Genomic DNA, 18927 nt, shown 5'->3' with positions numbered 1-18927 from the left:
TTTTCACCTGCTGAGCTTTTGATGAATCGGAAGATTCGTACAACTCTGCCGAGTTATGACAGTAATGAACAAGGTGCAAAGAAGTCGTCAAAGTTGGAGTACAGGTTACGACAGCAGAAAGTAAAACAAAAGTCATATTATGACAGATCAGCTAAGATTCTCCCCACATTGTCATACAAGGACCCAGTAAGGATTCAGGATGATGAGGGATGGAATACTAAGGCAACTATTCTACAGGAAGTAGCTCCACGTTCATTTGAAGTGAAAACTGAAGATGGACAGGTTTTGAGACGAAATCGTCGCAGTTTGTTGAAAATTCCATTAGAGCCTGTTGATGAGTCGAATGAAGATTCTAAGGACTCTCAGATTATTCCTACAACTGTAACACATTGCAACATGGACAGTATTAGGGATGATCCACCTGTGTTAAGAAGATCTACCAGAGTGGTGAAAAAACCTGATAGGCTGAACTTGTAAAAAAAAAAAAAAAAAAGGGGGGAAAAGTTGAAATGTCTAAGTTGAAATGTCTGTATTTTGTAATTCAGTGTTTTATCTGTCTCATACAATGTATGTTATTCTTTGAACTTTCTTTTGTAACATTCTTACTTTAAAGAAAGGAGGATGTGATGATTGAATGAATTATACTTATGCCCACTAGGTGGCGATCATGAGTTCATGTGAATGCATAAATGTAAAGAATAGAACAACAGAGTTAGAGAGTCTTGGGTGACATGCCTGTAAGAAACCTGTGTGAGCAGATGCATGAAAGGAGACTTTAATAAAAGTGTCTGAGCATTACAAGACGCCTGGTCATTATCAAACACGAATATAACAGGAACTGGGGGACGTGAATTTAAACAGGGCGTGTTTTGTAGTTTACTGCAGCTGCAGCAGCATTAAATTTAATTTATTTACTTACTTTTTATTGTGTCTCTTCTCGCGTATGAGTATTAAATTTAATTTATTTACTTACTTTTTATTGTGTCTCTTCTCGCGTATGACAAGCTGACGACTCCTCTCAATATCGCGGACCTCCTGCAGAATGCGCATGCGTGCGCATGCGCTCTTACCATATGTATGCTATTCTGACATGTATGGCTATCTGATAGAACACCGCCGTTTCTCCGCCAGCTGTGGTTTCGGACCCAGTTTCTTGCCAGGCAGCCGTTGCTCCAGCCGCCGCTTCTGTTTTTGCTGCCATTATCAAGCTTCCAGAATTCTGGCAGCACGATCCAGAACCATGGTTCCAGCATGTGGAAGCCCAGTTCCATCTCCGTGGGATAACCACAGAGTTGGTCTCCTCTGTGGTTATCCCATGTAGTTGCTGTGTTTTCACCCGCCGTCTGATGGGTCTGCTGAGGAACCCACCAACCGCTAACAAGTACAGCCGCTCAAGGAGATCTGCTTCGGCTCTACCAACTGTCAAACGCGGAGTGGGCCGATCGCTTGCTCTCTCTGAATGGCTTGGGGGATATATATATATATACAGTATATACAGTATATATACACTGCCTGGATAAAAATAAAAGTCGCCACCAAAAAATGGTCACACTCTCTAATATTTTGTTGGACCGCCTTTAGCTTTGATTACAGCCCGCATTCGCTGTGGCATTGTTTCAATAAGCTTCTGCAGTGTCACAAGATTTATTTCCATCCAGTGTTGCATTAATCTTTCACCAAGATCTTGTATTGATGATGGGAGAGTCTGACCACTGCGCAAAGCCTTCTCCAGCACATCCCAAAGATTCTCAATGGGGTTAAGGTCTGGACTCTGTGGTGGCCAATCCATGTGTGAAAAAGATGTCTCATGCTCCCTGAACCACTCTTTCACAATGTGAGCCCGATGAATCCTGGCATTGTCATCTTGGAATATGCCCGTTCCATTTGGGAAGACAAAATCCATTGATGGAATAACCTGGTCATTCAGTATATTCAGGTAGTCAGCTGACCTCATTCTTTGGGCACACAATGTTGCTGAACCTAGACCTGACCAACTGCAGCAACCCCAGATCATAGCACTGCCCCCACAGGCTTGTACAGTAGGCACTAGGCATGATGGGTGCATCACTTCACCTGCCTCTCTTCTTACCCTGATGTGCCCATCACTCTGGAACAGGGTAAATCTGGACTCATCAGACCACATGACCCTCTTCCATTCCTCCAGAGTCCAATCTTTATGCTCCCTAGCAAACTGAAGCCTTTTTTTCAGGTTAGCCTTACTGATTAGAGGTTTTCTTACGGCTACACAGCTGTTCAATCCCAACCCCTTGAGTTCCCTTCGCATTGTGCGTGTGGAAATGCTTTTGTGTTCTCAATTAAACATACTCCTGAATTCTGCTGTTGTTTTTCTTCGATTTGATTTGACCAAACGTTTAAGTAATCGCCGATCACGATCATTCAGGATTTTTTTCCGACCACATTTCTTCCTGGAAGACGATGGTTCCCCACCATCCTTCCAGTTTTTAATGATGCGTTGGACAGTTCTTAACCCAATTCTAGTAGTTTCTGCAATCTCCTTAGATGTTTTCTCTGCTTGATGCATGCCAATGATTTGACCCTTCTTAAACAGACTAACGTCTTTTCCACGACCACAGGATGTGTCTTTTGCCATGGTTGTTTAAGAAATGAGGAGTTACTCATTGCATCAGCTGGGGTTAAATAACTTGTTGCCAGCTGAAAGATAATCGCCTATGCAGTACTTATCCAATAGGAGGCTTGTACCTATTTGCTTAGTTAAATCCAGGTGGCGACTTTTCTTTTGGCCAGGCAGTGTATATATATATATATATATATATATGTGTGTGTGTGTGTGTGTGTGTGTGTGTGTGTGAAAAAGGAAAGATAAGTCAAGAGATAATACATTTTACATTACATATTTTAATAAAAATCAGATGCAGTAACCTCTCACAAAGTACATGTATCAAAAGTGAACATCAGAGTATGTGATTCCAAAGGAACAATCATGTATTTCTAGTTAATCTTAGTGGCATACAAACTCAGTCAGAACACATGTTTATGTTCCAGTAGCCAGCTGACAGGTTAAACAAAAAGCACAAGGTGTCCTTCTGGTCATTAGATAAAATAGTACATCATCCATTTGTGATAAGGAGTGGACAGACTGAAACAATTTTGTTTTAAATGCTGTGGGCCCTCATTTTCTTATAGCCAAAAGGCCAGAAAAGTTCCATATTGATATTCATGACAATAGACATTTATTGCACTATATATGAATTAATCTCTTATGATGACATGGCTTTAAGACATGAAATAAAAATGACAGAGATCTTACTGTTACACTGAGTGTGGCGACTTTAGAGTTTGAGTTGGAGCTTTCAGTGTTTCTCAGTGTTCCCCCATATCTGCTTCCCATTAAACCTGTAATGGCTTTCACAAGCCACTTTCACAAGCCATTACAGGTTTGTGAAAGCCAGTAAGGTTTTGCTGCTATTTGAGGAGAACTGAGGCTGCTTCTCTGATGCAGGACACAGCCTTCTGAATGTCGTCATCCTTCTGTTTGATGGTGACCACTACCCTGATGCTGGAGATAAACAAGACAAGGTGATGGGTAATGTTAACACCTTTCACTTCACACAATTATAAACATTTTCTGAAGAGCTGATGGTAAATTAACATGTAAAATACTTTCCCCAAACCATCTCGACTACCACAATTTTGATGTGGAAGGGTCTTCTCTTGGAAGCTTCCTTAATAGTTTCCTTACCTGGGAGGGGTAAGGAATCGCTCTTCTTTTTCCAGATACTGAGCAAGAGTCAAAGCAACCTTTCGTTCCAAACACTAAAAGAGAGAACAATGAAACTCGGTGACAAACTACACTGTTTGCATGCAAACATTAATTGGTTAATTGGTTGTTTCAGTCTTAAACAATGTGGCTAAAAAGATCTACCACAAACACAGAATTCAAAGTATAAAATGAAGCTTGCAAAGTCAAAGTGTTCACATTTTTTACTTTTATTGTTTATTTTGCTTATGTAAGCATCAGGGTACAGGTGGAAACTGCATTGCATTTTTAAGCAGCTGCTGGGATTAAATTATAAAAACCAAAGAGGTAACAGGCCCTTGTGTCACCTGTTTTCAATGCTAAAAGGTCATTATTTGGTCCACAGGACCCGAAAGCACTTCACACATTCAGTCAATCACCCATTCATACCCAGATGGTGGTAAACTCCTATATAGCTAGGGAAGACGGAGAAGCTAAGCTGCCATTTAACCACACCACTGGACCCTCTGAACACCACCACCAGACAAGGCAGGCGAAGTGTCTTGCCAGGGCCGTGCAGAGATCTTTGGAAGAGCAGGGGCTCAAAGTTCAGATTTCAGATTTATTCGTATCCCAAATTGGCCAATTGATGTTGCAGCAAGTATAAAAACTAAAAGATAAAGTAACAAAAATAATAATAAAAACAAAAACAACAAAACATACCAAGAGGACATGAAATGCAAATCAACACATAATGGAAAGAATACAGCAGTGTATTTCATTATTGACTGACAGTTGCTACAAACACTAAATCAGGTGCAAGTCCCCCTGTCTTGTCCTACATTAAAAAGAGATATTGCTGTAGGAACAAAAGAGAACTTGTACCTGTTACTTTTTATACAAGGGAGTCTGAGCCTGATGCCAGAAGGTAGAAACTGGAACTCAGCATGTAAAGGATGAGAAGTATCAGCAATAATGGCTTTAGTTTTCCTAATGATTTGTTTTTTACACAGTTCTGTAAGTGAGCATTGTTCAATCCCTAAGATCTTATTGCTAGTATGTATTACTCTGCTAAGGTCATTTTTTGATCTAATACTAAGATTTCCAAACCAGCAGAGGAGGGAAAAAGGTAAACACAGATTCAATATATGATTTTTAAAATAGGATCATCAATGACTTATCAACTTGAAACTTTGCGAGCCTCCTTAGACAAAATAATTTTTGCTGGCCCTTTTTTTGTAGGTTGTCTAAATAGCAGGTAAATTTTAACTTATTATCCAAAATAGTCCCAAGATGTTTGTAGTTTTCTACTGTCTCCACTGTCTGACCTTTAATTACTGTTTGATTTGTGTTATGGGGTTTCTGTCTAAAATCAATGCACATGTCCTTTGTTTTCTGTACATTTAATGAAAGAAAAGCTTTATCACACCAGTCAACAAATTCATGGACCACAGGGCCATGAACATGTTCATCATCATATAGAAGGTTAACTGTCACTGAGTCACCTGCAAATTTTAATATTAACCTATTATCATGCCGACTGCGACAGTCGTCTGTGTTCAAAATGTAAAGAAGAGGGGAAAGGACGCAGCCTTGAGGGGACCCGGATAGACAGGGAATTCTCTCTAGACAGGTATTCATTCGCTCTGACTTTCTGCGTTCTGGATGTTAAAAAAAATCAAGAATCCAACTCACCACATTAAAATCCAGATAAAAGTTACAAAGGGGCACACTGAACAAGATCTTAAAACACCCTACAACAACATAGCAACAACCCATATTAATCAAGACTAATATATAATATTATCTATATCATTGTCATCATGTGGGGGCAATGCAAAGCAAATGTAGTCTATATTTAATGTACAGGTGTAATGTTGCTGTTTCTGCTACTGACAGTGCTGGAGGGCTGTATTGATCTGAGACTGTAGCTGTTAGACAGACCACTGGAGAAAAGGTCAATGGTTATAAAGTATGTTATTAAATAAGCAAATCTGCTGCTATTTTAATAAATAAGCCCTACTACTTCTGCTTATCCTCTACAACAGCAGGTTCCCAACCTTTTTGTCACCGTGGACCGGTCAAGGCTTGACAATTTTACTGCGGCCCGGGGAGCCGGGGATGGAGGGGGTATCATGCGGCACAACTTTAAATTTTTTGCGCCGATTTTCCCCTTATGACGAACTTGGAGCATTCTGAGTTCTAAGATTGTCGCTTGTGATAATGGTAACTGATCCTCTTGTAGTGTCAGATCTGCTCCAGTTGGTAGAACATCGGAATGCTCCGATTTAAAATCGGGCATATTCAACATTGTCTTGGCCCGACTATCGCAGCCTATGGGTTTTCCTAAATGGGAGCGAAAACGCCACCTTTTGAATGTGACAGGTAGCCAATCAGAAAGCGCGGTGATGTAAGCAAGGAGGGGAATCCCAAACAGCTGACATCGAGCAACTAAGAGCCAGGTTTAGTGCACAGTGCAGCAAATAGAGCGGCTCCACCCACCGTCTTTTATCAAACGCCTTTTCTTTTTGTTACATCTTTTATCACTTAAAATGAGTCCACAAACTATCACTACTGTTTACATCGTTATCCGTGTTTTGTTTATTCTAAATTCACTTATGGTATGTTGGAGATTTTACGGGATTTTCTTCTGGAACCAGGATGTTAGTGAGTGGAATCGGTTCTTGTGTGGTGTGTCGCTCCTGCTGTGTGGCTGGACACACAAACCGATGGAACCTGTTGGACTTTTATCGGCTCCTCTGTGGTCACAGAGGTTTGGAAAATCGGCCGACATTTCTGAAATCGTGCCGTGTGAACCAGACTTAAGACTCATAAGCTCTACTCCTCTCCTCTCGTCTCGACCACTGCCCTAACACTCTCTGACTCTGGTCGTTATGGTAACGTTTACACCTTCAAAATAAAATACAGATGCGCCACAAAAACAAACATTTTATTTTCATGAAAATTGTAACTCTCAATAACGGCAAATTAATGGGAGCCCTGAGCTTGTTTATCTGTAATGCATCTGGGATTGATGGAAGACAATGACACCCAAGGTATGTTGCTTATGCACAGGGTGCTTGGTCTTGTATTTATGTAAATGTGTTAACAGAAATGGAAAAAAAAATTTTCATTTTCGTTGGATCATTGTCATGCAAACAGTGGCGAAACAGTTTGAAGGCTTCATTCCCTCATTAGCGAACCGGTCACCGCATATCATGCAGAGTGGGCTTGGAATGTGGGAATCACCAAGTGGGTTAAATCCATTCTCCTGTCTCTTCTCTGCGCCTTTGGCCCTTCACAAAGAAACTTTCCAAATACATGTGATCTGTTTTTTACTCTTTTTGCTGCTTGTGGGCTCAATGTTGGTGCAAGATGTAACCGAGAGAATCCGATAAAAGGATTTTTAAAATAAAAGATCCTTCAGACTCAGATAATACATAAAACGGAAATATTTAATTATTTCTTGTGTGGCCCGGTACCAATTGGTCCACGGACTGATACCGGTCCGTGGACCGGCGGTTGGGGACCACTGCTCTACACAAACTTTCCTGCAGAATGCTTTTAAGATCAAAAAAGCTCAGGGGGGATAACTCTACATAATTTTTCAATGTTAGCTCCTCTGAGATTTAGAATTTGAAGACAGCTTTTCTAACTTCAACATCAGACCTACGTTTTTATTCACAAACATGTCTTGCCAAGGACAACGACTGAGACAGACAAAGCGGGTCTTGAACCCAAGAGTTCATCCCAAAACAAACTCTTACCTCCTGAGCCACCTTTGCCCCTTAATGTGTTTTAATTCAATATTAGTGACATTCATTTCTGTAATATTGCTACTTATTGTGTGTGTCCCAAATATGATCCAGTGCACCAGAAATGGTTATAGCTAAAACACAAGACTTACATAATCTACAATGGAGCGGAGCAGCTGCATGTCAGAGCTTCTGGAGCCAGAACTCTTTTCTAGTTGTAGATGAAGAGCTGGGGCAAATGGTTCTCCCACCAACTTCAGACCTGGAATTCTGTTAAACATTAACCAAAAAAGCATTAAATACAGTAGTTTAACTTTAGGAACTAGGAACTAGGCAGATTATAGTTTTCAGTCTCTGTTTTTACCATGTCTACTTCTCTGGGAGACAAGCAGAAGAATAACTCCATAGCTTAATGCATTTTGCAATTTTTAATGTTACACTAAAACTACTGCATAGGAAAGTAACTGCAATAAACTTGTGTTTTACTGTCAAATGAGATGATTACATAATGAGGTTTTTATTAAGGAAATCTCATTGATAAGCCACCTATTATTGTCTGCTTTCCATTTAAAAGGATGTAATTGCCTTATAGGCATGCTCAAATATAACATGTGGAGAACATGGTATAACCTTTGAATGTTCTATAACCAAAATTGAACATTATTCCTGCTTAATTCCTATTATAGCTATTAGCAAAAGGAGTATTTTCTTTCTAAATTTACTACTGAGTTTAGCTACTAGCACAACTACCTGTGAGAATTTTTATATAAATATCTTAAAGATATATATTCTTGACAGTGATCTATTGATGCTGGAAATATTTGGCATTCAGAACCTAGAAAGTTTTGACTTAAAGCCACTTCTTTAAAAATTGTGCCACTCAAAAACAAAACAAGAAAAAAACCTGTATTACTTACCCTTGTAAAGCTTTATAAACATGTTTGCATTTTTCTCTTAGAACAATGAAAATACCTACAAAACAAGACAAAGAACAAAATCTTAAAACATAATATCTGAAAAATTATTTTAATTAACAGGAGGCACAAATGCAGAGCACTTTATTGGAGTCATTTGTCTCATGATCCTCTGCACCTGGGACCAATAAATGGTGCACTGAGAGAAAATTAGCTAAATGAAATCTTCTACCTGGATCCTCCTCCATGATGTTCAGAGCCTCAATGGCAGCTGCAGCCAGCATTGGAGGCAGGGAGGCAGAAAAACAATAGCCCTGTCCCGACAGACGCTAAAAGAAAAACAAAATCAAGGTAGAAGGCTAAATATGAGGTGGTTTGATGTCAAAATTAACATTAATTAAAATGTCTGGATGGAGGCTTTCTGCAGAAACTTGTAGCATTCTCTCTGTGACTGTTTTGTTAAAACAAATGAAGGGATGCAGGTAGAGAGTAGCTACATTTAAGCATGAATTGATATTTCAAGTTTAATAAATTTGAGACTTTAATGTATTCATTTGTCATTCTACCTTGCAAAGCAGACCGGGGTAGATCATGAGAATTCTTTGCACACCAATAGATTAAAGCAAATATTATCATGAATACTTGTTTTGACTCAAATTTGAAATCACATCGTGGCCCCAAAAATCAGAATTAAATCGTGAGCTAGGACTCAATTTCTACTCTTGTTGTCCAGGTAAATATACCAATTCATCCTCCGTGACCCACAGGCACCTCAATAAACATGTATCCCACTTACTTGATGATCAATGACAAAGGAACGGCCACAACAGAATCCTCCAATGGAGGCCACAGCATTCTCCATGTTAGCGCTGATCAGATCGATGTCGTCAATCTGTGCAGAGCAAAAATGGGTCAGATTATTATTCTACTTCAGAATCAGTTTTATTTACGAAGTTTGTACATACAAACAAGGAATTTTACCTCAGATCACCTTTGCTCTCAAAGACATTTGAAATACAAATACATAAAAACAAACAAAATTTCAAAAAATATTTTTTGTCTTATATGCTGGCAGACAGATCAAAAGAGGAAGAGAAGGGTGAATTAGAACATTGCATTGATTTGGGCCCTGACTGTTCAATGTTCAAATAAAAGTTTTAGCACTTTGTGTCCAGGATGTATGGGGTCTGCAAAGATTTTGGCTGCCATTTTCTTCGCCTTGGTCCTGTACTTTGGTTAAAAAAAAAAAAAACTTGGAAATTTAGGATTATGATCAAGACAACTGACTACTACCTCTCATAAGAAGAACACAATTTGGATTGCTGTGGATGAGAAAATGTAAGAAGCACTTTGATTTGGTGTATTTGAACAGGTAACATTGACAAAAAAAAAGATTACAAGTTTTTTAAGCTATTTTGTTTTCTTAGATACGGATATACTCACATTCACCCCAAAGTGTTCTGTGACACCTTTGCCGTGTTCACCCAACACACCAAAAGACATACTCTCCTCCAAAAAGATCCGCACCTTGTATCTATACTTGAGCTTGACCTGGGAAATTAGACAGATAGTAGAAATCATAAAAATAAACATTCCTGGTGCCTCACATGCTTTAATTACATTCTTTATGTTTAGTTGTTAGCAATGACACATAGATGTACAATTCAGGGTATTAGTTGGCTGGACGGACTACAGCAGTATTTGAGTTGTAATGTCAGGAAAGAACTCAATCAGAAGATTTGAGTGCAGTTTTTCTTTCCTTACTTTTTTATCTTACAAGAACAAGGTTCACCAAAAAAGTAAAATATATATTCTCGTCTTTAAAATTTTTATGTATATAAACCTGGCAAAAACTGGAGATTTGTCTGCACCAATCTGAGGTTTGCTTCATTAGGCACAAGCAGCGAAGCGCTGCAAAGGCGGGATTGCAGGATTTCTTCTTATTTTTCTAATATGCGTGGCTTTTTGGAGGGTTTAACATATTCAAAAATTCACCAACTGCACCCAAAATCGTCCCAACTAAAATTTTTAGGTAATAGTGGAATCGAAAGTGCGTGTGGCCAAACTGCTCTACAGCGTCCCCTAACGTGAGATAGGACAAACCGTAGGTCGCAGAGATCTGAAATTCGGTATGTAGGTAGAGCCCCCTAAATCAAGGGGAAAAAAGTATCTTGGAAGTGCCCTGTAAAATGTACAGAGATGCAGCCTTTTTGGGTCAAAAATAAAATGTTGTCCATTTTTCACTTTTACACAACTCAAACTTTAACAAGCTCCTCCTAGGGCAGGGGTGCCCAAAGTGGGTCCTGGAGGGCCGGCATCCTGCGTGTTTTTAAAATCCAGGTGGTTTAACGCACCTGGATCAAATGATGGCTCGTTAGAGGCCTAAGAAGAACATTGACATGCTGAAAAGGTTGTTGGTACCAGGGAGAGAACTAAAACGTGCAGGATGCCGGCCCTCCAGGACCCACTTTGGACACCCCTGTCCTAGGGATTTCAAGCTACTGACTTCATTTTGGGTCAGGATGCAGTTAAGGGATGGGGCATTAAAAGGTTATCAAAAAAAACAACAAACAAAAAAAAACAACAGAGTTTTTGTATATGTTCAGGTGGCGTGGCCAAGCATCGAACTTAGTGTACTCGCAAACAAAAACGCTATAACTTCCATATAAAAAAGTTAATTGGCAACAAACGTGGCATGAGCATAGGCGTAGGAACCGGGGGGACGGGTGGGAAGTGTCCCCCCCCAATATTGGAGACAGGTGGATTTGTCCCACCCAATAATTTCACTGCAGTTGCGAAAATTTTTTAAATCTTCCACTCGCGTGCTTTTATTTTGAAGGCGCAACACAGCGCCTTCAACACAGCATTCCTTCCTCCCCCCGTCCCCTCTCTCTCATCAGCTCAGAGTGATTAGAGGCAGCAGAGTCAGAAACTCCTTATAAATGAGGTAACACGGTCTGTCGGGAATGTTGCCATGAATATCACTTATTTATAACATCTTGTCAGTTTATCTCTCTCTCTCTCTCTCTCTCTAGATATTCAGGAGAATGGCAGTGCTAGAATAGTGAAGCTGTTAAAGAAAAGTGAAGAGACTGAAGAAGCTCAGGTGAGGTCTTCAATTAGTTTATTGCACACATGGGATAAGTGTTGCTATTCGTTCTGGTGCTTGGGTTTTTTCCACGAGTTACTGTTCTATATGCTAGCAGCTAACAGTTATTAAACCAAGATATCAGCAAAATCAATGGGACTCTATTACCACAACACATATGATATATAGTGTAGTTAATTTATTAACAAGGGTGGCATAGTTACTTTGAAACAGTAACTTGATTTCTAAACCCCCTGACAGGAATGCAGTCTAATATTTGGTGGGTGTGGCCTAATTCCTCCACAGTGCCACCTAGAAATCTTTAAAAAAAAAAAAAAAAAAAACAGCCCCCCGCCATGCTTTGACCAACAATCATGAAATTTGATACACATGTACATCTTCACAGGACCTAAAAGAAAAAAAAAAGTCTCATGGAGCCATGTCTAAATCCATCAGGAAGTCGGCCGTTTTGGATGAAAGCCGCCATTTTGTCTCTGTTAGACATGTTGTATGTGAACGAACTCCTCCTACAGCTTTTGAGATCCAGGCTTCAAAATCAGTCAGCAAAGTCTTGAGGCAAGGAAGGTTGATGGTTATCAAAATCTTTTTAGTACATCAAAGCATCAAGCCTGAAATCTCACAGTACGCCATGAAACATCAAGATGAAATAACTTCCCCACATGAGCTCCTAGCTTCATCAAACTATTTTTGTGTCATCACAGACCAGAGTTCATCACATTCACATTGTCAAAAGGTGACATCACCTGACCCCTTTCAACAAGAAGTCACCTGTTTTCCTACAGTTTTTCTTCTTTTTACTCTATGGTTCATTCAGATTTCAACCTGTGTTTAATGAAATACAACAATATGATGGTAAATCATGGCAAATTCTAATCCCTTGCTGTTTGCATACGAGAAATGATACATGCATCATCCAATTTGCACCAAACTTATGATTGACCTTTGTTAACCTCTAAAGAGCCCAATAGCATTAAATGGTAATTTGACTCTACTGTGCCCCTAGATTATTCCATCAGCTATATCTTCTTAATACATCAACCAATCTGCACCAGATTTTTGTGCACCATCAGAGAGCACTGCTGAACACGTAAATGTGTATCGCCTACTGGACAGTTGCGGGAACTGTGTGAGAGCATTAATGGTGGTGAGCGGGCGGCGTTGCTAGACATTTTGCGGTTGCCATGAGGCTGGAGCGGCGCTGAGCTGCGAGGGCCTCCAATGCTGCTTGCAGCTTTAATTCATTTTATTTTGAGAGAATGTTTATAAATGGTGGATGAAGTCTCCTCATCCTAAAGTTGAATCATTAAATGGTGTAGTTAAACTTCTGGTTCAAACGCTTTGCGTAACTCCTCTTTTCCAGTGCTTTTTGTTTCTACTTATATCACCAAAAAGCTAACAGAGATGGTAAAGCATTCATCAACGTAGAGGTTGTTTAAAACAGTGTTTACAAATCAAACTGATATTAGAAGATGTTCCTTCACACAGCTTTGTTTTTATACGTTTTCTGTTTTAGTTTGCCAATCCAACTGAAATTGGTCATACTGTCAGACAGTGCAAAAAGTAATGTTAATGCTAAGTAAATATTTGTCAGGAGTCAGATTAACAAGTGTTTCTAAACCCTACCTCTATACTAAACACAAATAGTGTTAAAAAACACTACTTTTAACACAGCCTCTAGGTCCAATAGTGCATTTTGTTTTTTGAGCAACAAGACCTAGTTTTGTTCTCAGAACAATTTCCATTTTACAAACTAATAGCAATAGTTCTCAAACCAAGACTGAAAAAATTTTGTCGATCCTGCCAAAGGACGCTTCCCCATAATTCTGAAGCAGTGTTTCATTTAGGGGTTTATTAAGTTTATAGTACTTGAAATTTATTATTTGTGAACTTTACCAGTTCAGGGAGAGGACAAATATCTGCGGTGTTGATGTACATTCCCTCAACCACAATGAACTTCCGCGTCACTCGAGCTTTACGAGGATTCTGTAACAAAAACATTACAATTTTAAAAATGTGAAGGCAAAAAACTGCAGAATAAAAAATTTACAAAAACAGATTTACATGTGTACATTCTGCAGCTCCAAAATTATTTGACAGCTGACAGCATAATATGACACTTAAAAGTTAGAATAAAACTACCTAAACTGGTACTAACCTTCTGGTCCTCCACCTCTTGTTCCTTTAGCAGCCTCTCCAGATCCTCCATGTCATTGTGTTTGAAGTATTTGATGAAGCTGCGGGATGCCTGAAGGCCTTTCTGGATGGAGAAACAGGCAGCTTCATCCCTGGACACCAAAAACAAAACCAACAATATGAGAGTTTAATTTGAAATAATAAGGAACTCACATTCATATTTTAAATGTCTCTTGGAATTAAGTAAACATGACTCACACAAAGATCATGTCCCCTCTTTTGGAGTAGGCCGGAATCGCACTAGCCATAGTTGCAAAGCCATATGAATAGATAATGGCCTCCTCTGTTTTCATGAATTTGGCAAGGCGATTCTCCAGTTCTAAATGGACATCTGGGGAAAAGGATGGTATGGAACAGGAAGAACAAGGGAAGCAGTGAAAGGAACAACACTGAGTAGATCAGATCAGGAAACCTACTAAGATCTATAGATCTATAAATGTATGAAAGGGAGAAAATAAATAGGACTGGACAATAATGCCAGCCTAACCATAAGAAGTACACTGCCACAGACATAGTGTACCCATTGTAAATCAAGATATTCTAACACTAATCTGAAAATGAGCAGTGTTGTTGGTATACAGAAATGTCTTGATGTCAAATACAGCTGCACCTAGTTTTAGATCAGAAATTGAAAATGTTTCAGTTTTGTTCAGAAGAAATAAAAATATGCCCCATCAATACAGATAAAATACTTAATTATGGAATAGAAGTTGTGAAGTTCTCAGACATGGGCCATGAAGATATTTTATGCATTTGCTCAACTGCTCTCAATCTTGAAGACTTACTAACAAAGATATTATCTGTACTAGTGGTGAAGGTCCTTCAGATCCTTTGCAGGAAAATTATATCTAGCACAGATTTTATGTCTAATCATTAAAATAATGGCAGCAATGGATATAAACAGTTTCATGAGGTATATTATTCATAATTCAGCCATGGTGCTAGCGCTCATCTATCATCCATCAGAGGAGACGTCTGCGTCTTATTTATGTGTTAGAGCAACAAGCCTCTTATGTTTGGAAGTGGCTACATATTCAGCGTTTTGGGAAAATTGTAGTTGATGATTTTACAGAAGAACGATTAATTCAGCACGTTCCAATGACGCACAACTTTTTATGAACTGTGTGATGCTGTGAGAGCTCTGGTGGAGCCAGTTTCACATCATCGGAAAAAAACAAAAACAAACCATGAAGAAGATTAGTCCATGCTGTCTTCTTCATGGCTTTCGCTAACATCTCGCTGTTGGTCCCATGACTTGTGCACTTTCAATTACCTTGTAAGCACTTTGAATTGCTTTGTTGCTGAAATTGTGCTATATAAATAAAATTACCTTAATTTGTGTGATGCAAAAAACAAAAAAAAGGTTCTATTGCAGTATCTATTTTGATATGACTGAAAAATCATTTCATCCCAGCACAACAACTTTTTAAATCGCAAAACAGTTTTCGATTAAAAAGCATATTTAATGCTTAATATTTATTAAGCATATTTATTTTTGTAGTTTCAAATTGTGTAGTTACTTCTCCAGAAGACTAAAGACAACAAGCAGCACTGTTCACTTACCAAATGTTCCATAAAAGCCTCTTGGACCACATGTGCCAACACCGTATTTTTTTAGTGACATCAAAGCCTTTTCCTGTTATTAGCAAACAAAACAATGAAAAAAGAAATCACAGTTGATTGATTTTAAATCCAAACTAATAAAAGTGAAGAAAAAATATTTTAATTACCTTTACACGCTCACTGTCAAGGAGTCCCAAAAAGTTAAAAGAGGCAAAATTAATGCACTCTTTTCCATTGACTATGATTTTATGGCTGGGTGGTCTAAAAATGAAAAACAAGTCACATATGTAAGACACATGTAATTTGAAGTACAAACAACACAGTACAAGAGTTTTTCAGACCTAAAAATGCTGTGGGATGTCTGTTCTCCTTTAATTTAGGCTCTATACGTATGCCTGAAGCATGTAGAGCAGTAACAGAAGGCCCTTTCAGAAGGCTCACTGATAACCATTTGGTTATCAATCAACCACCACCACCCCTATCACTGTAATTCACATCCTACAGGTTGGGAATATCCTGGGCTTGTGTGTACCTTCAGGACATGACAGTTATGGTCTGTGAGCCTGCACTCTCTGCTGCCAGTTCTACAGTTATTGTAGAACTGATGTGAGCGTACACATACAGTGAATAATAATGCACAGCATGTGCATTATTATGTGGAAGGTAAATAATGCATTTTGTGGCTAAATTGTTAAGCTCTAAGTCCAAATGCAAAAAACCAGAACCATCCCTTGAAATGATACATCCCATCTAAGAGTGGTGGGACACAACATTTAAAGGAGACTAAGAAGTCCCAACATAGTTTCCAAATCATAATCATGAAATCACTTTTGCTACAAAAATAGTTGATTTATGTACAAAGTGTGATAAGCACAGAACATGAAGCAAACTTTTAAGGGTGAAACAACACTTCCAAATCAGAAACTTCCAAAAAAGTTTAATTCAATGTGCAACATAATCTATCTCGACTGACACATATTGGAATGTTTTCTTGTCTAATTATGTGAAATTACAGAAGAAAGAAAAAGGATAAAACGTTGTTTTACCCTGAAACAATGTTGTATTTAAGGGAAGGATGGTCTTTTGAAATTAGAGGGACAAGAAGATCTGGCTGCCATTCTTCTATCAGATCCTCTTTTTCCTGTAACAAAAATCCAGGTAATAACTGTTTGGTGGTGTACAACTTCAGAAACTTTAGTAATCTGGCTTTTACTGTGCTATGCTCACCCTTTCTGTCAGTTTGTAAGTCTCGTGAAGTTTGTAGGTTTTGGAGAATAAAAGTCTGATTATCCATAATATCAAGATGCCCTCCAGAATTAGGTGATATGCAGGAGCCTGGGGAAGACCAGCACAAAGATTAATTTAAGGCTGATGATCAGTTCAAAGACTTAAAATTTAGAAATCAGTGGATTCATAAAACACAATATATAGTCAAAGAATCCTGAACAATGGAGCAAGAGCTTCCCTATTTTTAAAAGTGCATGTTAAATAGTTAGTCTCTGGGTTTTTAAATTTAATTTAAATTACAATTTTTGTACAACACACAGCAGATTCCACAATGTAAAACACAATAAAACCAAAATGGAAAAGGTTTGCCTGGAAAAACCGAGTCTGTCCTTTCTGCTTTCCAAGCAATGCAGCAGCCTCTGGCTGATATAAATATGTCCCAAACATATTTTATTCACCACAAAGCAAACCCAAATGAGCAGGGGGATAAAAAAGGAACATTTACTTAAGATTTTGAGGAGTTTAGACACAGACATGCCTTTTGAAAATATTTCTGTGACATATCAGGGTCTTTCCTCACTTTTGTAGAAACAGTCACGAATGGTGTAAGTATCCTTTTGAATTTGTTTTGTTCCCAAGTAAATACATTTTAAAGAAGGAAAGCAGCAGATCACATTAAATACTGAGTTTTATGTAATTATTCAACTCCCCTGCGCCTCTCGGTGACACGGATACAAAAACACTTCACCAAGAATAGTTACACCAAAAAACGATAAGTAGAGATTAAAGCTGCAAGCAGCATTGGCAGTCCTCGCAACTCAGCGCCGTTCCAGCCTCATGGCGACTGCTGACCGTAAGAGTTCCAGCAACGCCACCCACTCACTGTCGTCACTGATCTTGCACAGTTCCCCCACCAGTACATTTCAGGGGTGTCAAACTCCAGTCCTTAAGGATCACTGTCCTGCAGTTTTTAGATGTGCCACAGGTACAAAACGCTGGAATGAAATGGCTTAATTACCTCCTTCTTGAGTAGACAAGTTCTCCAGAGCCTTGCTAATGACCCAATTATTCTATTCAGGTGGTGCAGCAGAGGCACATCTAAAAGTTTCAGGGCAGTGGCCCCCCAGGACTAGAGTTTGACACCTGTGCATTAGGCAATGCACATCACTATCTAGGGGGCGCTGTGGAGGAATTAGGCCATACCTAATCTGTCCATTTTAGTGGACAGTTGATCATAATAATAATTTGTGACATTACTGTACAGGCCAGTAAATAATGTCAGAGTTTAAAACAACTATTTTTCATAGTTCTACTACCACTTCACTACAATCTGTGTGTATTTATATTAATATTTAACCCTCAAATCGCCAGGATCACACTGGTCACAGATTATGATGACCAGTCTGATTCTGGCTATTTGAGGGTTACATTTTATTTTAAGTGTGACATGATAGTAATGAAGAGGTGGCAGAGACCGTGTTAAAAACTACCAGAGCGCTTAAGAGTTATTCCTTAATGCTTAATGATTTATTAATCGGTTGATTTACATATTTTAACGACAGCACAGAGGCATTCAGGTCCGTCAGTTTTCAAAGTCAAATACAAGGTAATACATTATATTTTCTCCGTTAATGTGATGGTGATAAAGGAGCCGTAAAGTTTACAATCCCAGATGTATCAGTATTTACGCAGTTTACGTAAATACTCTTCCCGCTGATATTCAAGGCGTATCTGCGTTCTATCGCTCCCTGCGGTCACAGAAAATGATGGGTCACAGGTACCTGTTTTGTTTGTGCCCCCCGCTCTCATTTTAGTTGCTTTCCCAGGTCTTACGGTATGGTATACAATTCCTTCCCCCCGCTCTTACGTTAGTCCCCCGGTCCTATCGCGTTACTCGATGTTTTCCGGTGTACGAAGATTCAGGCCTACTCAGTTAACAAATTAGAAAGCGCCAAAATATTTTAAGCTGGAAGATGTGAATTAAATATCACGAATCTGTATGTGCATGCCATAAATTCTACCCCATAGGCTAGTTAAAAAGACTAACATTACCTCATAAAACGCTTGTACCATTTCTACCAACACCCATTGCTGACCGGAAGCCATATTCCGCTTCTGCTAATGTTTCTTCTTCTTTGGCAATTGGCATAATTGAGTTTCATTACTGCCACCCTCTGGTTCACAGTTATATTACAAACTCACCGACACAGACACAATAATGATTTTGGCAAACCTGTAGTGTAGTCTCTTAGTCAGTGTTGTATAAAGTACTGAAATCTCAGAGTCAAGTAAAAGTATAGGTACCTCTCCAAAATATGACTTTGGTAAAAGTCCAAGTCACTGACTGAAATGTTACTTGAGTTAAAGTCTTAAAGTATCTGAAACGTCTTGTACTTAAGTATGGAAATTGCTGTAAAAATGGATGTACTCAAGTAATGTAATGAAAAG

The 18927-nt window shown here is 38.9% G+C and overlaps 1 protein-coding gene across 1 annotated transcript; it reads right to left on the bottom strand.

Moving 5' to 3' along the window:
* Positions 1 to 2857: 2857 nt before the first annotated feature.
* Positions 2858 to 18616, bottom strand: sptlc1 (serine palmitoyltransferase, long chain base subunit 1). Its single transcript, XM_032569013.1, has 15 exons — positions 18532 to 18616; positions 16480 to 16587; positions 16299 to 16393; positions 15420 to 15513; positions 15253 to 15325; positions 13888 to 14020; positions 13652 to 13781; positions 13390 to 13479; positions 9831 to 9938; positions 9184 to 9279; positions 8620 to 8716; positions 8391 to 8445; positions 7626 to 7743; positions 3722 to 3795; positions 2858 to 3538 (listed from the first exon to the last, which is right to left on the bottom strand). The coding sequence occupies exons 1-15, from the start codon at positions 18583 to 18585 to the stop codon at positions 3445 to 3447; spliced, it is 1419 nt and encodes a 472-aa protein (XP_032424904.1). The 5' UTR covers positions 18586 to 18616; the 3' UTR covers positions 2858 to 3444.
* Positions 18617 to 18927: the final 311 nt, after the last annotated feature.

The sequence above is a fragment of the Xiphophorus hellerii genome, chromosome 8 (assembly GCF_003331165.1).
Source record: "Xiphophorus hellerii strain 12219 chromosome 8, Xiphophorus_hellerii-4.1, whole genome shotgun sequence".
NCBI classification, from domain to species: domain Eukaryota; kingdom Metazoa; phylum Chordata; class Actinopteri; order Cyprinodontiformes; family Poeciliidae; genus Xiphophorus; species Xiphophorus hellerii.
Note: the sequence above shows the minus strand (reverse complement) of the source record. Positions and strands in the feature narration are given on the sequence as shown.